We start from the raw sequence: 22,623 nt of genomic DNA, 5'->3' as shown, positions 1-22,623 counted from the left end.
TTTTTTAAATGCCCAGAAAAGGGGACAAATATTGCAATATTACATGTGTCATTGAATCTTTCATCCTTCCCCACATTTTGTTGAGGTGGTGGGGGTAGAAATAACATGGATATTTCACCACTCACACCCAATAATGCACTTAATATCTGGAGAATAATGTAAACAATGAGTTAATCCAGGTGAAATCCACACAAGCCCATGGAAGACATGACCTTAATCTCCCACACAGAGGGTGCAGATTTCAAATGGAGTCACCCATTCAGGTAATCCCATTTGAAATTCACACTCCCCGTGTGACAGATAAAGGTCATGCCTTCCATGAGGGGTGTATGGATTTCAACTGGAATATCCCAATGGGTTGACTTACTTGGCAATCTCTGTAGACGTAGGAATACAACCAATCATGCACAACAACATTCCATGATCTATAGTAGTTGGAAAACGATTTGCTGTTCCACCAGTCCTGAGAAAAAAAATTTTTTGAATTATTATAAGCAGTCAAAATCTGATTTTGATGCCCGGTTGCATATCATTGGCTAATGTGTATAAAAATATGGCGTTGCTTAATTGAACATTCTCATATGAGCATTCACTTATTATCACAGACTACTACAGACCATGTATCAACAGTCAAAGTCCCTGTGTATTGTATAGTGCGATTTCTTGCATATTCATGAGGACCGATTGTTCGTTCGTGCCGTGTCTAACAATCCCACCGGCGCTGCATGCCTTTGCGTATACGCGAAAGAGCGTTGCATGCTTTCGCAATTACGCGATAGACTGTGAAAATACGCGGTAATTGCATAGCAGTCTCGCCTGTCGCATTTCATGGAACAATCGGCCCTCATTATCGGGTGATGCGGAGACTTTTGACTGGTTGTACAGCCTTTGTTTTCTCTCTCCTCTGTGCTTATTATTTAAAAGAAACCTATCAATGGTCGACCTAAGACAGAATTGATCAAAGAAGTGAAAGAGTAGTTATACCAACTATAGATTTTCTGCACTAAATATTTTTCTTAACTGCAAAACCTCATACCACATTGCAAATAACTTTACTAGAAATTTAAATTCAATGAACACAGCCTGACATAGCGTGAAGATTTTTCACGTACAATGCGCAATGTTTGCCAGAGTGTGTGTCTGTGCATGCGTAGCACGGAAGCAAATCCAACAATGCCAACTCACTCGTGATTGGTTAGTATTTTAATTATTGCGGTCGTGCGTTCATGTTGTGGTTTTGAAATAAGCGATACACGAGCGTGGTTGGATTGCATAAAGCTGTTGAAAGCCATGTTCATTCATTTGAAATTTCTAGTATAATTCTGTAAGTGATAATGGCAGGGTTCGGTTTTGCCAGCAAAAACCTGTTTTTGCCGAAAAAGTGGCAAAACTGGCAAAAACCTGTTTTTGCCAGTTTTTGCCTGGTTTAAACCGGCAAAAATGGCAAAAACTGGCAAAATCTCACATATGTGACCCCTCGGCACAACTGAGCCCTGAAGTCGCCAATCATCATTTTTGAGATATTCAACCAAAATATTCTGCTTGAAATTAGCTTTAAAATAATGTATATCATGTCTATAGTACTTGACATTTAAGAAGTGAAAAATCAATAAAACAGTCAATAAATCCTTTGTTTCCTATTGTTTATTGTTAAGTTCGATGGAGCATATCTCAATAGTGGCACTGGCGACATCCGGACTCAGTTGTGCCGAGGGGTCACATATATAGTCACTCAAATATTATAAAGTAACACAGAAAGCTCATAAAGAGTAACACAAAACTTTTAATGAATCATTCAACATATTTTTGTCTCATCAAATCCTTAAAATGAAAAAGTTTTGAATTTGATATATCGAGGGTTGACAAACAGAAGGCCTTAACTCAAAAAGTGCCTTGTTGAGAAAAATGAGTAAAATTATATTTTTGCATTGAGATGTGACCAAGTATTATTGTGCTATAGATGCAATAGGAAGTTGAATTGAGTTAAGGCTTATGATTTTAAGAATCGGTGGGTATTACAGATTATTTTGGTACCAAAATCTCAACATGGCCAAAAGTGAGTTAAGGCCTTCTGTTTGTCAACCCTCGATATATGCCACATTTCGGTTAAATGCACTTGAGCAATGAAAACACATGCCTTTAATTTCTTAATATGTTACTAATAATAACAAAATCTGGCCTTGTTACACTCAGGAAATTATTTTTGTAACTTGATAATTCGTTTTGAGATGAAAAAACTGAACTTTAAATCGCTTTTTTAATTTTTGCCATTTTTGCCGGCAAAAACTGTTTTTGCCAAGCGATTAAAACCGTGGTTAAAACCATGTTTTTTTTCCACCTGCGCCAAGAACCTGTGAACCCTGGATAATAGTGTGGAATTGAGTTTGAATTGCATTATATTGCTTGAGCAATTTGGATTCTACAGGCAAAAATATAATGTGACCATCCACAACAAATCCAGTGTAAAGTCGCACATTTGAGTATCTTAGGTTATTAAACAGTTAAAATCTCCATTAAACAAGCTTTAAAATGACATATCACTTGTCATAACTGCTTGGGAAATAGGTGCTCAAAAATCAATTTTGCTCTTGAAATGCCTGTGTTTTCTGTTATGCTTATTGGTCCATATCTCTGAATAAGCACTGGTGACTTAATACTTGGTTCATTGGAATGGTCACAAATGGGTATCTTTGTGGCCTATAGAACCCCCCCAAAAAAAAAAGAGACATGTTTTTATGAGATTATGAGAAAAATAGGAGATTTCACCTGATAAAATAGTAATAATTGTATCCAACCTTCTTGTTGAATGTAAAATTGTGTTTTTACTGTATTGTTTGTAATATTTTTCCAAAAGGGGGGCGTTTATTGAAGGTGAATTGTCAGTGAAAAAAACTTTAAAATCGGGTTAAACTTTTCGATGGTGCTCCTGCAGAAAGGAGGGATTTACGGCTAACGCTAATGGCGACGACCATGGAAAATATCATTTTTGTGGTAAATACATCAAAATTACACCCGTAAGTATCTGGTGAAAATCTACCATAATTAGGCAATGGAATGGATGGAAGTGCGAGTCATAATAGGTTTTGTCCAGGCAATTTAGCGATTGTCCCCGACAAGACTGACTGATGCCAGTTTTAAGCTTACTCACACGATATAGCATGGAAATGTTTGCATTTTTGTCAATTTTTCACAGAAAAGATGGAGGGGGGCGTTTATTAGAGGGGGATCGTTTATTACAAACAATACGGTATGCATGTCCATAAATCCAAATTTTGATGAATTTTAGGGTGCTGTAACAAATCATTGATTATCATTATAGCTTCTGTGTATACCTTATAAAACTGTCTGTCTGCAAACCTCAGCATCTCAGCATGGGCATTAAGCCATGAATGTAGGATAGCAAAGAACGCCAGTATAAGCATTAATGTTCCCGGCAGCATACAACCAAACACACACAACGTGATGTTCTCTAATGTCAACTTCTCCTTGCCAAAATTACGGAATACCGGTGCACGCAGTAACTATCAAAGATGTAGTATGTGTAGAATAAGCATCCAAGAACCTGTCAAGGATAAAACAAAGATGTCACCACGTGTATAAATAACAACCAGTGATAAGTAAAATTTATCCTTGACGCTCTGGTATTTTGCTAAGGCGGTACAGTAATCTGTACCCCTTTAATGTGCTATTCCATTTAAAATCCACACCAACTGCGAACAAATTTTGGAAATATCTTCTACAGGGGGAGTATGAATTTCAAACGGAAGAAACACATTAGGCAGCTCCATTCGAATTTCATACACCCTCTGAGAAAGATTCAACTTGAATCTTCCACAGAGGGAGGGTGAGTTATAAATGGAGCTGCCTAATGTGTTCATTCCATTTGAAATTCTTACTCTCCCTGTGGAAGATATTTCCAAAATCTTCCACAGGGGTTGTGTGGATTTTAAATGGAAGAGCCCTGGGGTAACATTACTTGTCGCAACTAAGTTTATTTGAATAGTCTGAATGTAATACCATAAAAAACATACAACACTAAAAAAATTGTGTGAAGAACAATTTACGATTGGTTTTGCTATTTATATCTGCCCGAGTGTGAACATTCTCATCACTTTGAACATGCTTATAGATGTATATTTCAGCACAGAAATATTCAACTTTCTACACATCGTACCCTTCCCTCACTGACCCCCCTGCAGATTAGCACTGCTCAGAATCTCTGTGGGCAATTACTATGGCATGCCCTGGGCCCGATAAGATTTCCCTTTCCCTTTGACAGCTGAGCTGTGCTGAATTGGTTCTGACAATGTCCCAGGTGACCTTTGGCATCGCATGATACCTACTACCTTTAAATGAGCATTGCAGCAAAAAGGAAATAAAACAATTGTGAGACATCAAGCCACAGACAGCCATTCCCATAACTTACCTGTGCCAAGTTGGTTCTGACAACGTCCCATCTGACTTTTGGCATCATGGGATAACTATCCCTATAAATGAGTGTTGGGGCAAAGAAGAAGTACAGGAACTGTGAGACATCAAGCCACAGACAGCCATTCCCATAACTTACCTGTGCCAAGTTGGTTCTGACAACGTCCCATCTGACCTTTGGCGTCATGGGATAACTATCCATATAAATGAGTGTTGGGGCAAAGAAGAAGTACAGGAACTGTGAGACATCAAGCCACAGACAGCCATTCCCATAACTTACCTGTGCCAAGTTGGTTCTGACAACGTCCCATCTGACTTTTGGCGTCATGGGATAACTATCCCTATAAATGAGTGTTGGAGCAAAGAGGAAGTACAGGAACTGTGAGACATCAAGCCACAGACAGCCATTCCCATAACTTACCTGTGCCAAGTTGGTTCTGACAACGTCCCATCTGACCTTTGGCGTCATGGGATAACTATCCCTATAAATGAGTGTTGGGGCAAAGAGGAAGTACAGGAACTGTGAGACATCAAGCCACAGACAGCCATTCCCATAACTTACCTGTGCCAAGTTGGTTCTGACAACGTCCCATCTGACTTTTGGCGTCATGGGATAACTATCCATATAAATGAGTGTTGGAGCAAAGAGGAAGTACAGGAACTGTGAGACATCAAGCCACAGACAGCCATTCCCATAACTTACCTGTGCCAAGTTGGTTCTGACAACGTCCCATCTGACCTTTGGCGTCATGGGATAACTATCCCTATAAATGAGTGTTGGGGCAAAGAAGAAGTACAGGAACTGTGAGACATCAAGCCACAGACAGCCATTCCCATAACTTACCTGTGCCAAGTTGGTTCTGACAACGTCCCATCTGACCTTTGGCGTCATGGGATAACTATCCATATAAATGAGTGTTGGGGCAAAGAGGAAGTACAGGAACTGTGAGACATCAAGCCACAGACAGCCATACCCATAACTTACCTGTGCCAAGTTGGTTCTGACAACGTCCCATCTGACTTTTGGCATCATGGGATAACTATCCCTATGAATGAGCGTTGGGGCAAAGAGGAAGTACAGGAACTGCAAGACATCAAGCCACAGACAGCCATACCCATAACTTACCTGTGCCAAGTTGGTTCTGACAACGTCCCATCTGACTTTTGGCGTCATGGGATAACTATCCCTATAAATGAGTGTTGGGGCAAAGAGGAAGTACAGGAACTGTGAGACATCAAGCCACAGACAGCCATTCCCATAACTTACCTGTGCCAAGTTGGTTCTGACAACGTCCCATCTGACTTTTGGCGTCATGGGATAACTATCCCTATAGATAAGCGTTGGGGCAAAGAGGAAGTACAGGAACTGTGAGACATCAAGCCACAGACAGCCATTCCCATAACTTACCTGTGCCAAGTTGGTTCTGACAACGTCCCATCTGACCTTTGGCGTCATGGGATAACTATCCATATAAATGAGTGTTGGGGCAAAGAAGAAGTACAGGAACTGTGAGACATCAAGCCACAGACAGCCATTCCCATAACTTACCTGTGCCAAGTTGGTTCTGACAACGTCCCATCTGACTTTTGGCGTCATGGGATAACTATCCCTATAAATGAGCGTTGGGGCAAAGAGGAAGTACAGGAACTGTGAGAAGTCAGGACAAGGTCTGTCTTCTGTTGTCGTCTTCTTAATATCATCCACAGCTGCTGATCTTTGGTTGTGTATCACTCCGTTTCTGGGACTAGTAGAGTTGGCTTCATCTATAAACATAAACATAATATAATAATAATAATAATAAATAAGCGAATAAGCGAGTTCCAAACAGTTGGAGCAGCAAAATGAAATGAGCATTCACTGGCTGATTTAAGGTTAACCTGAGGAGTTTTGAGTAATTTTTCAGAGGACGATATGTTAAACTAGTGGGATACCCAAGCTCCACACGGGCCCCCCGCTAGCTGGGTAAACAGGAGTGATCAATAAAATGTGAAGAATCACTGAATAGGTGACCTAATACTATGGTGATTTATAACATATAGTTTTTCCACTTCTTCCTCTGCCAATTTCTTTTTCCCATATATGGGCATTTCTGATACAACCCCAAACCGTACCTGTGACTCGTGCATGTACCTTTTTGTCCCCCTTTCTTTTTCCTTCCCAGTTTATCATGTCCACTGATCTTTAGCACATAAATGTGTGGCTCTGCATCATTTACGCGTGATGGCGTACAGCGCCTAATGCAGAGAGACGGACGGACAAACTTTCTATATGATAATTAGTTTTTGATAACAAAATAAATTTGAAATGTTAAAGGTACAGTCAAGTATTTCATCAACTAGTCTATTGGCCTCTATGTGTTCTGTTACTGCGCATCACAACTTGCTCGCTGGTATTCCAATCTGTCCGATTCCATTATTTTCTCCCGGAATTGCAAGATATTGCAAAATGCTATTATTAGCTTCATTTAAACACCAAGACAAATACCGGCTCCTATTCTAACATCATAAAAAACCATTTATCATCCAGTGCAGATGTGGTTTTTACACATTTCTGCCTCACCATGTTAATGGCTTACCTTTTGGTGGTGTCCACTCCAGAGCTCTAGGAACATTTTCCCTCACAAAGGCATGCATCTTCATCATCAACCTAGTCTGCTCTGCGGTAATCACTATAGACGACGCCGGAGGCAGATTATTGATCACGATGACATGGATGGGGTATACCAGGAATATCACCTGGCTTGCAATGTAGCATACCAACCAGACGACATCAGGAACCTTATGTTGGAGGTGATGTCTGTGTCTGGCCCAGTACTGGAATGTTGCAAAGACTATTGCCATGGTCCATAACATCATCATACACCAAGTCCACATGACAATGGGGAATTTGCCGAAGCACCATCTGATCAGCTTGAAGTCAAATGCGAAACTGAAATTTAAAAAGTAAAAAAAAAAAATGGTATAATAAACCGTGATCGGTATTTATAGTGGGTGAGCCACATAGGTTGTGTAGTACCACTGGGGGTGGGGGCAAAGCTACACTCCCACTAGAGGTAGTTGACATCAAGGGGTGCACAAAAATGCATGATAGCAATAATTGAACTAGGTCAATTTTCAAAGTTGCTCAAATTGTTTTAACCATAATACAAATGTATTCCGCTAGTCAAAAGGATTCAGAAAATGTATAGTTTTACATATTTAGGATGCACCGTTTTTAAGTTACTTCCAAAAGGTCAAAGGTACAATTTTTGGCTCTATAGGGGGGATATATCAATTCTTCCCGTCTTGACAAAAGTGGTGTCAAATGTTTGTTTTGATACAACAAATACAAACAAATGTTTCACTACCTAGGTAATGCATCTAAATAAGTCACAGGCCTCAATGGCACTTAACTAAGTTTTATTTCGCAAAACAGGATAACATTTTTTAAGGTTTTCCGTCGTCACCCGAATCGACTTGACTATTGTGCCTGTATATATATAAAATTAAAATAATTTTGTCTGGACAATTTTTTTATACAACGCAAAAGGTGGTATATTTTGGGCAAATTGCTGATTTTGCCATTGAAGTGTACAGGGATTTTTGGAAATGTACACCTCTTTTAAAACGGCTGTAGCTTAAAAGTGAGGTCCGGCTCCCCCTGGTTTTTTTCCTGATTTATTATCTACACATATTAATGTACAAAATATGTCAATTTAAAAAAATTTGGTCGATAGGTTTAGTTATGACGGAAAAACCTTAATCCAAAAAATTAATGCTGTATTTTTCTGGAATTGGGAGTAGTCACACATACCTACAGTTGTATAGCATAGGGTATGACTGTGGTACATATCATTTCCTTTTGAAGGAAATGATGTGAACCAAAACAAATTATCATATTATGTAGTACAGGGTGTCCCAAAAAAAAGAGGCCCCACATTGCACCCTCTTTTTCTCCTATTTCTGAAAAGTTGATCAAATATATTTTGGTATATAAAGAAACCTTAAATCGTTAGCTTTAATAAACCAAAACAATTATTTCAATCGGCTCATAACTTTTGAAGAAATGTCCTTTTAAAGAAATGTATCCGTTTTCACTCTGTCCACGGAGGAGGTTTGGCTACTTCAAAGATTGAAAAGTGCATATACCATGCATGAATATAAAACATTCCTCGATGATAACTTTATAAAATAACAACTTTATTTAAGGGAATGGGCTTTACAGGTGGGCTTATGGGTTATGGAATTTGTTACGTGTCATTAATTTGGGCGAAATTGATGTGGGATGGGACTTCTTTTGCTATACTTGCAATTACTTATGTTTTTCTCGTTTCTTGCTTTCTTTTTATTGATAACATAAGTCATTTCTCTTTTTGGAATAAAAGGTAGCCCTGAAAAGGGCTGTTTAGTTTTACATTGGTTCTTTTGAAGTGAGTTTACTGTGCTGCTCTGCCCTCTACCTGGTTGCCTCCATGACGAATACAGGTTTCAGCCCTAGTTCTCATTGCATTAATTGCGTTGCATACCATTCTTGTGCGCCGGATACTTGCGAATGCAGCAGAAATACGGGGTTGCGAAGATGTTTGAAGCTAGCTGGTGATCCTCGCTTATAGTGAATGCCTTCCCAAGCCTAATGCTATTATCTATCCATGTCATTAACCGTGTGTTTCGTTTAAATCTTTGATGTAGCCAAACCTCATCCGTGGACAGAGTGAAAAATGGGTACATTTCTTAAAGAGGGCATATCTTCAAAAATTGTGAGCCGATTGAAAGAATTGTTTTGGTTTATTAAAGCTAACGATTTAAGGTTTCTTTACATACCAAAATATATTTGATCAACTTTTCAGAAATAGGAGAAAAAGAGGGCGCAATGTGGGGCCTCTTTTTTTTGGGACACCCTGTACTTATGATATTTTTGTTTTCAAATTATTTGCACAGTCTTTCCGGATGTTTCTGTACATACATGTACCTACAAAAATGTAAAACAAATTTATCAAAATTGCTATAATGAAATTTGCAGGATTTTTGTTCAGAATTTACAGCAGCAATAAAAAAAAGTAAGCATCTTATAGTGTAGTACAAAACAATTCAAATTTTAAATTATCATTTCAACAGATCTTACGGTTCTTAAGGAATATTTCTCTTAGACAAAAAACACTTTTGTTGTTTGGGTCATTTTGCACATCAAAATATCCCATATGACAAATTCTGATATTGCTTTGAAGAAACTTACCTGCCTGTTTCGATGATTTCCGACACAATGTTGTTCAACATGAAGACGATAAGTATAGCCACAAAGATATTATAAATGGTCTGGATATTCTTGTTCACAAGCAGCTGCCTGAAATAAAAATCAGCAAAAGAAGAAGATATTTGAATGAAATATGTAAATGCTTTATTTTAGCAAAATGCAATTCCATGCTTCCATACTGTCAATGTAATTTGATTCAGATTGTGTTCAAGGTGTGTAATATTTGAGTTATACATAGAATATTTCAACATCAAAGAAATACAAAAATATCAATGAAATGGTTGAAAAGAGCCAGTTGAGTAAAAAAAACTCATAAAGAGCTTGACGATAAAGCTATGATCCATTGGTCCCATATAATAACGTTACATTTAAGCATACAACTAAAACCAGTAAAAATTGGATAAACCAGCTGTTACTATTATTGCTGGCAGCAAAATAATGTGATATTTGCTATTGGCAGCAAAATAAATGTAGAGCACTTTGGTATTATTGTTCTAAAGGCCATATAAATTGTGACTTCTCTCTAGTCTGAAGGGTCGCTAGTCCAAAGTTTCTCTAGTCCGAAGGGTTGCTAGTCTGAAAACCAAATTAAGTTCGCTAATCCAAAGGTTCTCTAGTCCAAATACAGAATAAGGGTTAGTGTTAGGTTTAGGGTTTAGTGTTAGGGTTAGAGAGCCTTTTAATCTATATTCCTAATAGAGAACTTTATTTATTATGTGGACTAGCGAACCCTCAGACTAGAGAACCCGATATTCGGACTAGTGAACCTTTTTCAGAATTCGGACAAGCAAATGGTAAATTAGGTGGACCTTTGGACTAAGGAGCCTTCAGACTAGGAAACCTTCGGACTAGAGAGTTGTCGGCACATAAATGTCTTCATCTACATTGAGGTGAATGAAAACAATTACATGTAACCATGGTCAATTAGTAATTGGTATGCAAGGCTTTTTCTTCATACCAAAAATATACGTTATAATATTTTAACTAATATCTCATCACAACATTTAACAAGTACTGTATATGCAGGAAGTTCATTGTTCTTTTACAATGAACATTGAGGTGAATGAAAGCAAAACTTAACATGTAACCATGGAATAAGTAAATTGGTATGCAAGGCTTTTTCTTCATGGCAACAATATCCTTTATAATATTTTAACAAGTACTGTACATGCAGGAAGTTCATTGCTCAACAAAATCATGTATATTACTTCAAGCTGTTTAGGCTAAAAAGCAAAATTTGTTATGTCTCGAAGCCCATGTCAGTTTCAAAAACGAATGCGGAATTATTTTATACCTAAACAATGCGAGTATCGAATCAAGTAACTTTTCTTCCAAATTTGTCTCAGAATTTCATGATTATACGGCAAAAAACTATATAAAAAAGGGAAATAAAAGAATTTGCTGTTTCAGCTGACATGCACGTGCAAAGAAAAACAAACGCGCGTGTGGGCTTTGAAACGTAGCTTTTTTTAGCCTATTTTGTTTTGGTTTTTTTAATGATATAAGCCTATATTCCTGTGCTCTTAGTCTTATTTAAATATCTCAATACCTTTGAACATGTAATTAATTACCAACATGATATTTAATTTTTGTACAACACATTGAAAGTTTGTTAATTTGCTTTTATAAATAAAATATGTTCCTATTTAAGGGTTTACACCTGCCCAATTTTTGCCTATTTTGCATTTTCTCAAAAATTATAGCGCATTGGTGACAAGTAAGATATGTATATTATAGGGCAAGGACTACAACTACTGCACTGGAAATTTTATTTCTACACGGACAACAGTTAAAGTCAAAAATGAGGGAAAACCAATTTTTGATCAATAAATCAATAACTACTTGCCTTGAGTTGCTGAATTTTCAGTGCAGTAGTTGTAGTCCTTACCCCTATAATATACATATCTTACTTGTCACCAATGCGCTATAATTTTTGAGAAAAATGCAAAAATAGGCACAAAATTTGCCAGGGGTGTAGTACCTACCCCCTTAAGTTAAATAAAAAAAATATTGGTAACATTATGATGAAAATATACAAACCAAAAGCTTTGTTGCAAATCCACCAACACTCCTGTGACCTGTCCCAACATATCTTTTAAAGTTGAATCATAATTTGTTCACTTTCAAATCAATTCAATTTCATACAGTTTTAATTTTACAAAATCAGTAACACTCAAGTGAATATTTTCATGATACACCCCACAGGCATGAACTGATGAAATAGAATTTTGCAGTTGGTGTCAAGCATGCAATATTTTGATTTGCTATATGGGCTCATGTCTCCTCATGTAATGAAGGTGGATAGGTCTAAATTGAATGCCTCCGGTGCCTAGATGTACCACAAACAAATATTTTGAGGCTTGATTTTTTTGTCGGAAAGTAATCAAATAACGTGGGCAAATAAAACACTTTTAAATACCACTCATCAACAAATAAAATGTTCTTAAATTTCATTTGTCTGTAAGACTGTCATTTATTTTGTTTTTTTCTGCTCAAACAGGGGTAAAATGTATTAGTTCCTTAAATAAATATACAAATTTGTAAAAATAATAACAAGCTTGTGAAATTGAGCAGACACACCAAGCAATGGGCTATTCCATTTAAAATCCACACAACCCCTGTGGAAGATTTTGGAAATATCTTCCACAGAGGGAGTATGGGTTTCAAATAGAATAGACAGCTGGGTAACTTCCACTTTTACTCCAGTTGTGGAAGATATAGGTAAAGGCATAAATACAGGGGGAGTATAGGTTTCAAAATGATTAACCCTGGCCAATTACATTTGAAAAACATACTCCCCCTACGGAAGATATTTCCAAAATCTTGCACAGGGGTAGTGTGAATTTTAAATGCAATAGCCAAATACAGGGTTCACTTGTAACTTCAGTCAATACTGGGCTCTTATAATCTTATTAATTCCCAGGATCTTCAAAAATGTACTTTAGAGCCCAAATATTTTAAAAATATACCGTACTGACGCAAGTATAGTCCCACCTTCGAGTAAAGTCCCAACCCCATTCAAATTCAATGCATTTTGAAATCATTAATAGAGTATGACATGAATACAAATTATCAATTTTTTTTTAGGTCAACCATGAATGATCCTAGCATTTAGGTCTAGGTCCAGGGACACTACAAAACCGAAAAAATAAAAAAACTTGAGTATAGTCCCACCCCCAATTTTGACAAATGTTCACCCAAAAACGGGGTGGGATTATACTCGCGTCAGTACAGTATATGTCTAGGCCAGTATCATATTTTGTTCACTTATAGCCTATTTGAATTGCTTACAGTCCAGGGTCCAATTTTGACAGATGTTTCTAAACAATTAAGTGAATTTTTGATAGACAAATCCAAATATTTACTCATTATTTCTTCGCATTGGATAGCAGGGTATGCTATTGAAACACATGTGTGATCAAGATGGCATAGCTTATTATTTATTTTATTTATTTATTGGAACATACACTTTTGTATCAGTGGCACACGCCTATTAGTGGCACACGTTCAAAAACAACAAATATACATTATATATAAACAAGAAACAAAATCATAACACAATTGAATATAGTCCTACATGCAAAATTATGGCCTTAGTACAAAAATTAAAGGAAAAGAAATTGCCTGTCTGAACCCAAGTTGACTTGAAATGGGTCCTTAGCAGGAAAAATAAAACATAATATAGAATAATGAAGAAAAAAAAATATATACAATTATATTATATACTGGTATGACATGACAATTAATGGACATTAAATATCTTTCAAGACAGAGGATCTCAAGGACCATGCACGTTTTAAGTAACTTTTACAAAACATATCAAAACAATTGTTGTATGTACATTGTTAAATGTACATTCTCACGGTCCCATGAGATTCCCAACATAAGGCACAGTTTCACGTCTAGGTCCCCCGCCATAAAGATTTGCCAGAACATTTCTAAGTTCTGTTCCGAAAGAGTATGCTCGAGCTCGGAGAATTCTTCCGAACGAATACCATTCAAGGCGGTGCATGTAAAGAGGAAATGGCGAATATCTTCTTTATCATTTTTGCACATGGGACAATTTTCGTCCATGCCTACATTCCAGGAATGAATTCTACCATTTAGGGGTAGAGTGTTAGACCATGCCTTAAATTTGAAACTTGCTCCTCGGAAATCAGTTTTTTCCAAAAGATACTTCTCCAGTCTCAATTCTTTCTTATACAAAACATAGTTAGCTTTAGCGTTATCATACCAAGTGCACTCGTACATTTGTTTGTTAGCTTCCTTAAAACATGTTTTTACCCAGTGTGGATTTGCCGTGGAATCATACCCAAAAAGCTAAGTAACAGTTGGGCAAAAATTTGGATTTGTCTATCAAAAATTCACCAATTATATGAACAATCCTACAAAGGCAACTCTTCAATGGTTCAAACAAGTGGTTCTTTTTTCTTTTTTTAAACATCTTTAAGTCTTATGAAATCTGTGATTTTAATAGGCCATTTTCAACCATTACAGTACAACCATCGCCTCAGGAGAGGGGGAATCAAGCTCCAAAAGTCTCCCCTAAGCAGGCCATTGTGACACGGCACGTTGGTACAGCTACTGTATAGAGACAAGGGACCCATTTCAAATACCTTAGAATCCATCTTACGATTTATTCAGGGGTGCAAATTGTGATTTCTTCCTCAGGAGCAAGTTTTTTTAGGCTCAAGATTTCCTCAATCGTACCATGCATAAAATAGCTTTATTCTGCACTTCAAAATATGAGAATATTAACATAGCGTGTAATTTCAGAGCGACATAAGTTAAGACCAAAAAAGGCTTTATGGAGACAACGCAGTTAATCTTGCTGATGTAAAAGGTCCCCCTGATGAAGAGGAAAATCAGCAGGAAGTTAACTCTGATGTGGAAGTTACCCCAGTTACTCCTACTATGCCAACAGAAATGGTAAATCAACACAGTTGCACAGTTAGTCTTGCTGATGTAAAAGGTCCACCTGATGAAGAGGAAAATCAACAGGAAGTTAACTCTGATGTGGAAGTTACCCCAGTTACTCCTACTATGCCAACAGAAATGGTAAATCAACACAGTTGCACAGTTAGTCTTGCTGATGTAAAGGTCCCCGGATGAAGAGGAAAATCAGCAGGAAGTTAACTCTGATGTGGAAGTTACCCCAGTTACTCCTACTATGCCAACAGAAATGGTAAATCAACACAGTTGCACAGTTATTCTTGCTGATGTAAAAGGTCCCCCGGATGAAGAGGAAAATCAGCAGGAAGTTAACTCTGATGTGGAAGTTACCCCAGTTACTCCTACTATGCCAACAGAAATGGTAAATCAACACAGTTGCACAGTTATTCTTGCTGATGTAAAAGGTCCCCCGGATGAAGAGGAAAATCAACAGGAAGTTAACTCTGATGTGGAAGTTACCCCAGTTACTCCTACTATGCCAACAGAAATGGTAAATCAACACAGTTGCACAGTTAGTCTTGCTGATGTAAAAGGTCCCCTGATGAAGAGGAAAATCAGCAGGAAGTTAACTCTGATGTGGAAGTTACCCCAGTTACTCCTACTATGCCAACAGAAATGGTAAATCAACACAGTTGCACAGTTAGTCTTGCTGATGTAAAAGGTCCCCGGATGAAGAGGAAAATCAGCAGGAAGTTAACTCTGATGTGGAAGTTACCCCAGTTACTCCTACTATGCCAACAGAAATGGTAAATCAACACAGTTGCACAGTTAGTCTTGCTGATGTAAAAGGTCCCCCGGATGAAGAGGAAAATCAGCAGGAAGTTAACTTTGATGTGGAAGTTACCCCAGTTACTCCTACTATGCCAACAGAAATTGTAAATCAACACAGTTGCACAGTTAGTCTTGCTGATGTAAATGGTCCCCCGGATGAAGAGGAAAATCAACAGGAAGTTAACCCTGATGTGGTAGTTACCCCAGTTACTCCTACTATGCCAACAGAAATGGTAAATCAACACAGTTGCACAGTTAGTCTTGCTGATGTAAAAGGTCCACCTGATGAAGAGGAAAATCAGCAGGAAGTTAACTCTGATGTGGAAGTTACCCCAGTTACTCCTACTATGCCAACAGAAATGGTAAATCAACACAGTTGCACAGTTAGTCTTGCTGATGTAAAAGGTCCCCCGGATGAAGAGGAAAATCAGCAGGAAGTTAACTTTGATGTGGAAGTTACCCCAGTTACTCCTACTATGCCAACAGAAATTGTAAATCAACACAGTTGCACAGTTAGTCTTGCTGATGTAAATGGTCCCCGGATGAAGAGGAAAATCAACAGGAAGTTAACTCTGATGTGGTAGTTACCCCAGTTACTCCTACTATGCCAACAGAAATGGTAAATCAACACAGTTGCACAGTTAGTCTTGCTGATGTAAAAGGTCCCCCTGATGGAGAGGAAAATCAGCAGGAAGTTAACTCTGATGTGGAAGTTACCCCAGTTATTCCTACTATGCCAACAGAAATTGTAAATCAACACAGTTGCACAGTTAGTCTTGCTGATGTAAAAGGTCCCCCGGATGAAGAGGAAAATCAGCAGGAAGTACTACTATGCCAACAGAAATGGTAAATCAACACAGTTGCACAGTTAGTCTTGCTGATGTAAAAGGTCCCCCTGATGAAGAGTAAAATCAGCAGGAAGTTAACTCTGATGTGGAAGTTACCCCAGTTACTCCTACTATGCCAACAGAAATGGTAAATCAACACAGTTGCACAGTTAGTCTTGCTGATGTAAAAGGTCCCCCGGATGAAGAGGAAAATCAGCAGGAAGTTAACTCTGATGTGGAAGTTACCCCAGTTACTCCTACTATGCTAACAGAAATGGTAAATCAACACAGTTGTACAGTTAGTCTTGCTGATGTAAAAGGTCCCCCGGATGAAGAGGAAAATCAGCAGGAAGTTAACTCTGATGTGGAAGTTACCCCAGTTACTCCTACTATGCTAACAGAAATGGTAAATCAACACAGTTGCACAGTTAGTCTTGCTGATGTAAAAGGTTCCCCTGATGAAGAGGAAAATCAGCAGGAAGTTAAATCTGATGTGGAAGTTACCCCAGTTACTCCTACTATGCCAACAGAAATGGTAAATCAACACAGTTGCACAGTTAGTCTTGCTAATGTAAAAGGTCCCCCGGATGAAGAGTAAAATCAGCAGGAAGTTAACTCTGATGTGGAAGTTACCCCAGTTACTCCTACTATGCCAACAGAAATGGTAAATCAACACAGTTGCACAGTTAGTCTTGCTGATGTAAAAGGTCCCCCTGATGAAGAGTAAAATCAGCAGGAAGTTAACTCTGATGTGGAAGTTACCCCAGTTACTCCTACTATGCCAACAGAAATGGTAAATCAACACAGTTGCACAGTTAGTCTTGCTGATGTAAAAGGTTCCCCTGATAAAGAGGAAAATCAGCAGGAAGTTAACTCTGATGTGGTAGTTACCCCAGTTACTCCTACTATGCCTTCAGAATTGGTAAATCAACACAGTTGCACAGTTAGTCTTGCTGATGTAAAAGGTCCCCCGGATGAAGAGGAAAATCAGCAGGAAGTTAACTCTGATGTGGAAGTTACCCCAGTTACTCCTACTATGCCAACAGAAATGGTAAATCAACACAGTTGCACAGTTAGTCTTGCTGATGTAAAAGGTCCCCCTGATGAAGAGGAAAATCAGCAGGAAGTTAACTCTGATGTGGAAGTTACCCCAGTTACTCCTACTATGCCAACAGAAATGGTAAATCAACACAGTTGTACAGTTAGTCTTGCTGATGTAAATGGTCCCCCTGATGGAGAGGAAAATCAACAGGAAGTTAACTCTGATGTGGAAGTTAACTCTGATGTGGAAGTTACCCCAGTTACTCCTACTATGCCAACAGAAATGGTAAATCAACACAGTTGCACAGTTAGTCTTGCTGATGTAAAAGGTCCCCTGATGAAGAGGAAAATCAGCAGGAAGTTAACTCTGATGTGGAAGTTACCCCAGTTACTCCTACTATGCCAACAGAAATGGTAAATCAACACAGTTGTACAGTTAGTCTTGCTGATGTAAATGGTCCCCCTGATGGAGAGGAAAATCAGCAGGAAGTTAACTCTGATGTGGAAGTTACCCCAGTTACTCCTACTATGCCAACAGAAATGGTAAATCAACACAGTTGCACAGTTAGTCTTGCTGATGTAAAAGGTCCCCCGGATGAAGAGGAAAATCAGCAGGAAGTTAACTCTGATGTGGAAGTTACCCCAGTTACTCCTACTATGCCAACAGAAATGGTAAATCAACACAGTTGCACAGTTAGTCTTGCTGATGTAAAAGGTCCCCCGGATGAAGAGGAAAATCAGCAGGAAGTTAACTCTGATGTGGAAGTTACCCCAGTTACTCCTACTATGCCAACAGAAATGGTAAATCAACACAGTTGCACAGTTAGTCTTGCTGATGTAAAAGGTTCCCCTGATGAAGAGGAAAATCAACAGGAAGTTAACTCTGATGTGGAAGTTACCCCAGTTACTCCTACTATGCCAACAGAAATGGTAAATCAACACAGTTGCACAGTTAGTCTTGCTGATGTAAAAGGTCCACCTGATGAAGAGGAAAATCAGCAGGAAGTTAACTCTGATGTGGAAGTTACCCCAGTTACTCCTACTATGCCAACAGAAATGGTAAATCAACACAGTTGCACAGTTAGTCTTGCTGATGTAAAAGGTCCCCGGATGAAGAGGAAAATCAGCAGGAAGTTAACTCTGATGTGGAAGTTACCCCAGTTACTCCTACTATGCCAACAGAAATGGTAAATCAACACAGTTGCACAGTTAGTCTTGCTGATGTAAAAGGTCCCCCTGATGAAGAGGAAAATCAACAGGAAGTTAACTCTGATGTGGAAGTTACCCCAGTTACTCCTACTATGCCAACAGAAATGGTAAATCAACACAGTTGCACAGTTAGTCTTGCTGATGTAAAAGGTCCCCGGATGAAGAGGAAAATCAGCAGAGAAGTTAACTCTGATGTGGAAGTTACCCCAGTTACTCCTACTATGCCAACAGAAATGGTAAATCAACACAGTTGCACAGTTAGTCTTGCTGATGAAAAAGGTCCACCGGATGAAGAGGAAAATCAGCAGGAAGTTAACTCTGATGTGGAAGTTACCCCAGTTACTCCTACTATGCCAACAGAAATGGTAAATCAACACAGTTGCACAGTTAGTCTTGCTGATGTAAAAGGTCCACCTGATGAAGAGGAAAATCAGCAGGAAGTTAACTCTGATGTGGAAGTTACCCCAGTTACTCCTACTATGCCAACAGAAATGGTAAATCAACACAGTTGCACAGTTATTCTTGCTGATGTAAAAGGTCCACCGGATGAAGAGGAAAATCAACAGGAAGTTAACTCTGATGTGGAAGTTACCCCAGTTACTCCTACTATGCCAACAGAAATGGTAAATCAACACAGTTGCACAGTTAGTCTTGCTGATGTAAAAGGTCCACCTGATGAAGGAAAATCAGCAGGAAGTTAACTCTGATGTGGAAGTTACCCCAGTTACTCCTACTATGCCAACAGAAATGGTAAATCAACACAGTTGCACAGTTAGTCTTGCTGATGTAAAAGGTCCACCGGATGAAGAGGAAAATCAGCAGGAAGTTAACTCTGATGTGGAAGTTACCCCAGTTACTCCTACTATGCCAACAGAATTGGTATATCAGCACAGTTGCACAGTTAGTCTTGCTGATGTAAAAGGTCCCCCGGATGAAGAGGAAAATCAGCAGGAAGTTAACTCTGATGTGGAAGTTACCCCAGTTACTCCTACTATGCCAACAGAAATGGTAAATCAACACAGTTGCACAGTTAGTCTTGCTGATGTAAAAGGTCCCCCGGATGAAGAGGAAAATCAGCAGGAAGTTAACTCTGATGTGGAAGTTACCCCAGTTACTCCTACTATGCCAACAGAAATGGTAAATCAACACAGTTGCACAGTTATTCTTGCTGATGTAAAAGGTCCCCCGGATGAAGAGGAAAATCAACAGGAAGTTAACTCTGATGTGGAAGTTACCCCAGTTACTCCTACTATGCCAACAGAATTGGTATATCAGCACAGTTGCACAGTTAGTCTTGCTGATGTAAAAGGTCCCCCGGATGAAGAGGAAAATCAGCAGGAAGTTAACTCTGATGTGGAAGTTACCCCAGTTACTCCTACTATGCCAACAGAAATGGTAAATCAACACAGTTGCACAGTTAGTCTTGCTGATGTAAAAGGTCCCCCTGATGAAGAGGAAAATCAACAGGAAGTTAACTCTGATGTGGAAGTTACCCCAGTTACTCCTACTATGCCAACAGAAATGGTAAATCAACACAGTTGCACAGTTAGTCTTGCTGATGTAAAAGGTCCACCTGATGAAGAGGAAAATCAGCAGGAAGTTAACTCTGATGTGGAAGTTACCCCAGTTACTCCTACTATGCCAACAGAATTGGTAAATCAACACAGTTGCACAGTTAGTCTTGCTGATGTAAAAGGTCCCCCGGATGAAGAGGAAAATCAGCAGGAAGTTAACTCTGATGTGGAAGTTACCCCAGTTACTCCTACTATGCCAACAGAAATGGTAAATCAACACAGTTGCACAGTTAGTCTTGCTGATGTAAAAGGTCCACCTGATGAAGAGGAAAATCAGCAGGAAGTTAACTCTGATGTGGAAGTTACCCCAGTTACTCCTACTATGCCAACAGAAATGGTAAATCAACACAGTTGCACAGTTATTCTTGCTGATGTAAAAGGTCCCCCGGATGAAGAGGAAAATCAGCAGGAAGTTAACTCTGATGTGGAAGTTACCCCAGTTACTCCTACTATGCCAACAGAAATGGTAAATCAACACAGTTGCACAGTTAGTCTTGCTGATGTAAAAGGTCCACCTGATGAAGAGGAAAATCAACAGGAAGTTAACTCTGATGTGGAAGTTACCCCAGTTACTCCTACTATGCCAACAGAAATGGTAAATCAACACAGTTGCACAGTTAGTCTTGCTGATGTAAAAGGTCCACCTGATGAAGAGGAAAATCAGCAGGAAGTTAACTCTGATGTGGAAGTTACCCCAGTTACTCCTACTATGCCAACAGAAATGGTAAATCAACACAGTTGCACAGTTAGTCTTGCTGATGTAAAAGGTCCCCCGGATGAAGAGGAAAATCAGCAGGAAGTTAACTCTGATGTGGAAGTTACCCCAGTTACTCCTACTATGCCAACAGAAATGGTAAATCAACACAGTTGCACAGTTATTCTTGCTGATGTAAAAGGTCCCCCGGATGAAGAGGAAAATCAGCAGGAAGTTAACTCTGATGTGGAAGTTACCCCAGTTACTCCTACTATGCCAACATAATTGGTAAATCAACACAGTTGCACAGTTAGTCTTGCTGATGTAAAAGGTCCACCTGATGAAGAGGAAAATCAACAGGAAGTTAACTCTGATGTGGAAGTTACCCCAGTTACTCCTACTATGCCAACAGAAATGGTAAATCAACACAGTTGCACAGTTAGTCTTGCTGATGTAAAAGGTCCACCTGATGAAGAGGAAAATCAGCAGGAAGTTAACTCTGATGTGGAAGTTACCCCAGTTACTCCTACTATGCCAACAGAAATGGTAAATCAACACAGTTGCACAGTTAGTCTTGCTGATGTAAAAGGTCCCCGGATGAAGAGGAAAATCAGCAGGAAGTTAACTCTGATGTGGAAGTTACCCCAGTTACTCCTACTATGCCAACAGAAATGGTAAATCAACACAGTTGCACAGTTAGTCTTGCTGATGTAAAAGGTCCACCTGATGAAGAGGAAAATCAGCAGGAAGTTAACTCTGATGTGGAAGTTACCCCAGTTACTCCTACTATGCCAACAGAAATGGTAAATCAACACAGTTGCACAGTTAGTCTTGCTGATGTAAAAGGTTCCCCTGATGAAGAGGAAAATCAGCAGGAAGTTAACTCTGATGTGGAAGTTACCCCAGTTACTCCTACTATGCCAACAGAAATGGTAAATCAACACAGTTGTACAGTTAGTCTTGCTGATGTAAATGGTCCCCTGATGGAGAGGAAAATCAGCAGGAAGTTAACTCTGATGTGGAAGTTACCCCAGTTACTCCTACTATGCCAACAGAAATGGTAAATCAACACAGTTGCACAGTTAGTCTTGCTGATGTAAATGGTCCCCCGGATGAAGAGGAAAATCAGCAGGAAGTTAACTCTGATGTGGAAGTTACCCCAGTTACTCCTACTATGCCAACAGAAATGGTAAATCAACACAGTTGCACAGTTAGTCTTGCTGATGTAAAAGGTCCACCTGATGAAGAGGAAAATCAGCAGGAAGTTAACTCTGATGTGGAAGTTACCCCAGTTACTCCTACTATGCCAACATAATTGGTAAATCAACACAGTTGCACAGTTAGTCTTGCTGATGTAAAAGGTCCACCTGATGAAGAGGAAAATCAGCAGGAAGTTAACTTTGATGTGGAAGTTACCCCAGTTACTCCTACTATGCCAACAGAAATGGTAAATCAACACAGTTGTACAGTTAGTCTTGCTGATGTAAATGGTCCCCTGATGGAGAGGAAAATCAGCAGGAAGTTAACTCTGATGTGGAAGTTACCCCAGTTACTCCTACTATGCCAACAGAAATGGTAAATCAACACAGTTGCACAGTTAGTCTTGCTGATTTAAAAGGTCCCCCTGATGAAGAGTAAAATCAGCAGGAAGTTAACTCTGATGTGGAAGTTACCCCAGTTACTCCTACTATGCCAACAGAAATGGTAAATCAACACAGTTGCACAGTTAGTCTTGCTGATGTAAATGGTCCCCCTGATGGAGAGGAAAATCAGCAGGAAGTTAACTCTGATGTGGAAGTTACCCCAGTTACTCCTACTATGCCAACAGAAATGGTAAATCAACACAGTTGTACAGTTAGTCTTGCTGATGTAAATGGTCCCCCTGATGAAGAGGAA

The 22,623-nt window shown here is 39.0% G+C and overlaps 1 protein-coding gene across 1 annotated transcript in view; it reads right to left on the bottom strand.

The window, feature by feature from the left end:
* The window catches only part of LOC140148322 (sterol O-acyltransferase 1-like), a 43,124-nt gene that overhangs the window by 5,799 nt on the left and 14,702 nt on the right, over nucleotides 1-22,623 (bottom strand). Inside the window, 6 exon segments of the mRNA XM_072170231.1 lie at nucleotides 368-463; nucleotides 3,333-3,509; nucleotides 3,512-3,562; nucleotides 5,978-6,192; nucleotides 7,005-7,357; nucleotides 9,641-9,748. Of these exon segments, the coding sequence (XP_072026332.1) occupies nucleotides 368-463; nucleotides 3,333-3,509; nucleotides 3,512-3,562; nucleotides 5,978-6,192; nucleotides 7,005-7,357; nucleotides 9,641-9,748 (1,000 nt within the window).

This window comes from Amphiura filiformis, chromosome 3 (genome assembly GCF_039555335.1).
Source record: "Amphiura filiformis chromosome 3, Afil_fr2py, whole genome shotgun sequence".
In the NCBI taxonomy this organism is placed as follows: domain Eukaryota; kingdom Metazoa; phylum Echinodermata; class Ophiuroidea; order Amphilepidida; family Amphiuridae; genus Amphiura; species Amphiura filiformis.
The sequence above is the reverse complement of the archived record's forward strand: the minus strand, read 5'-3'. Positions and strand labels throughout refer to the sequence as shown.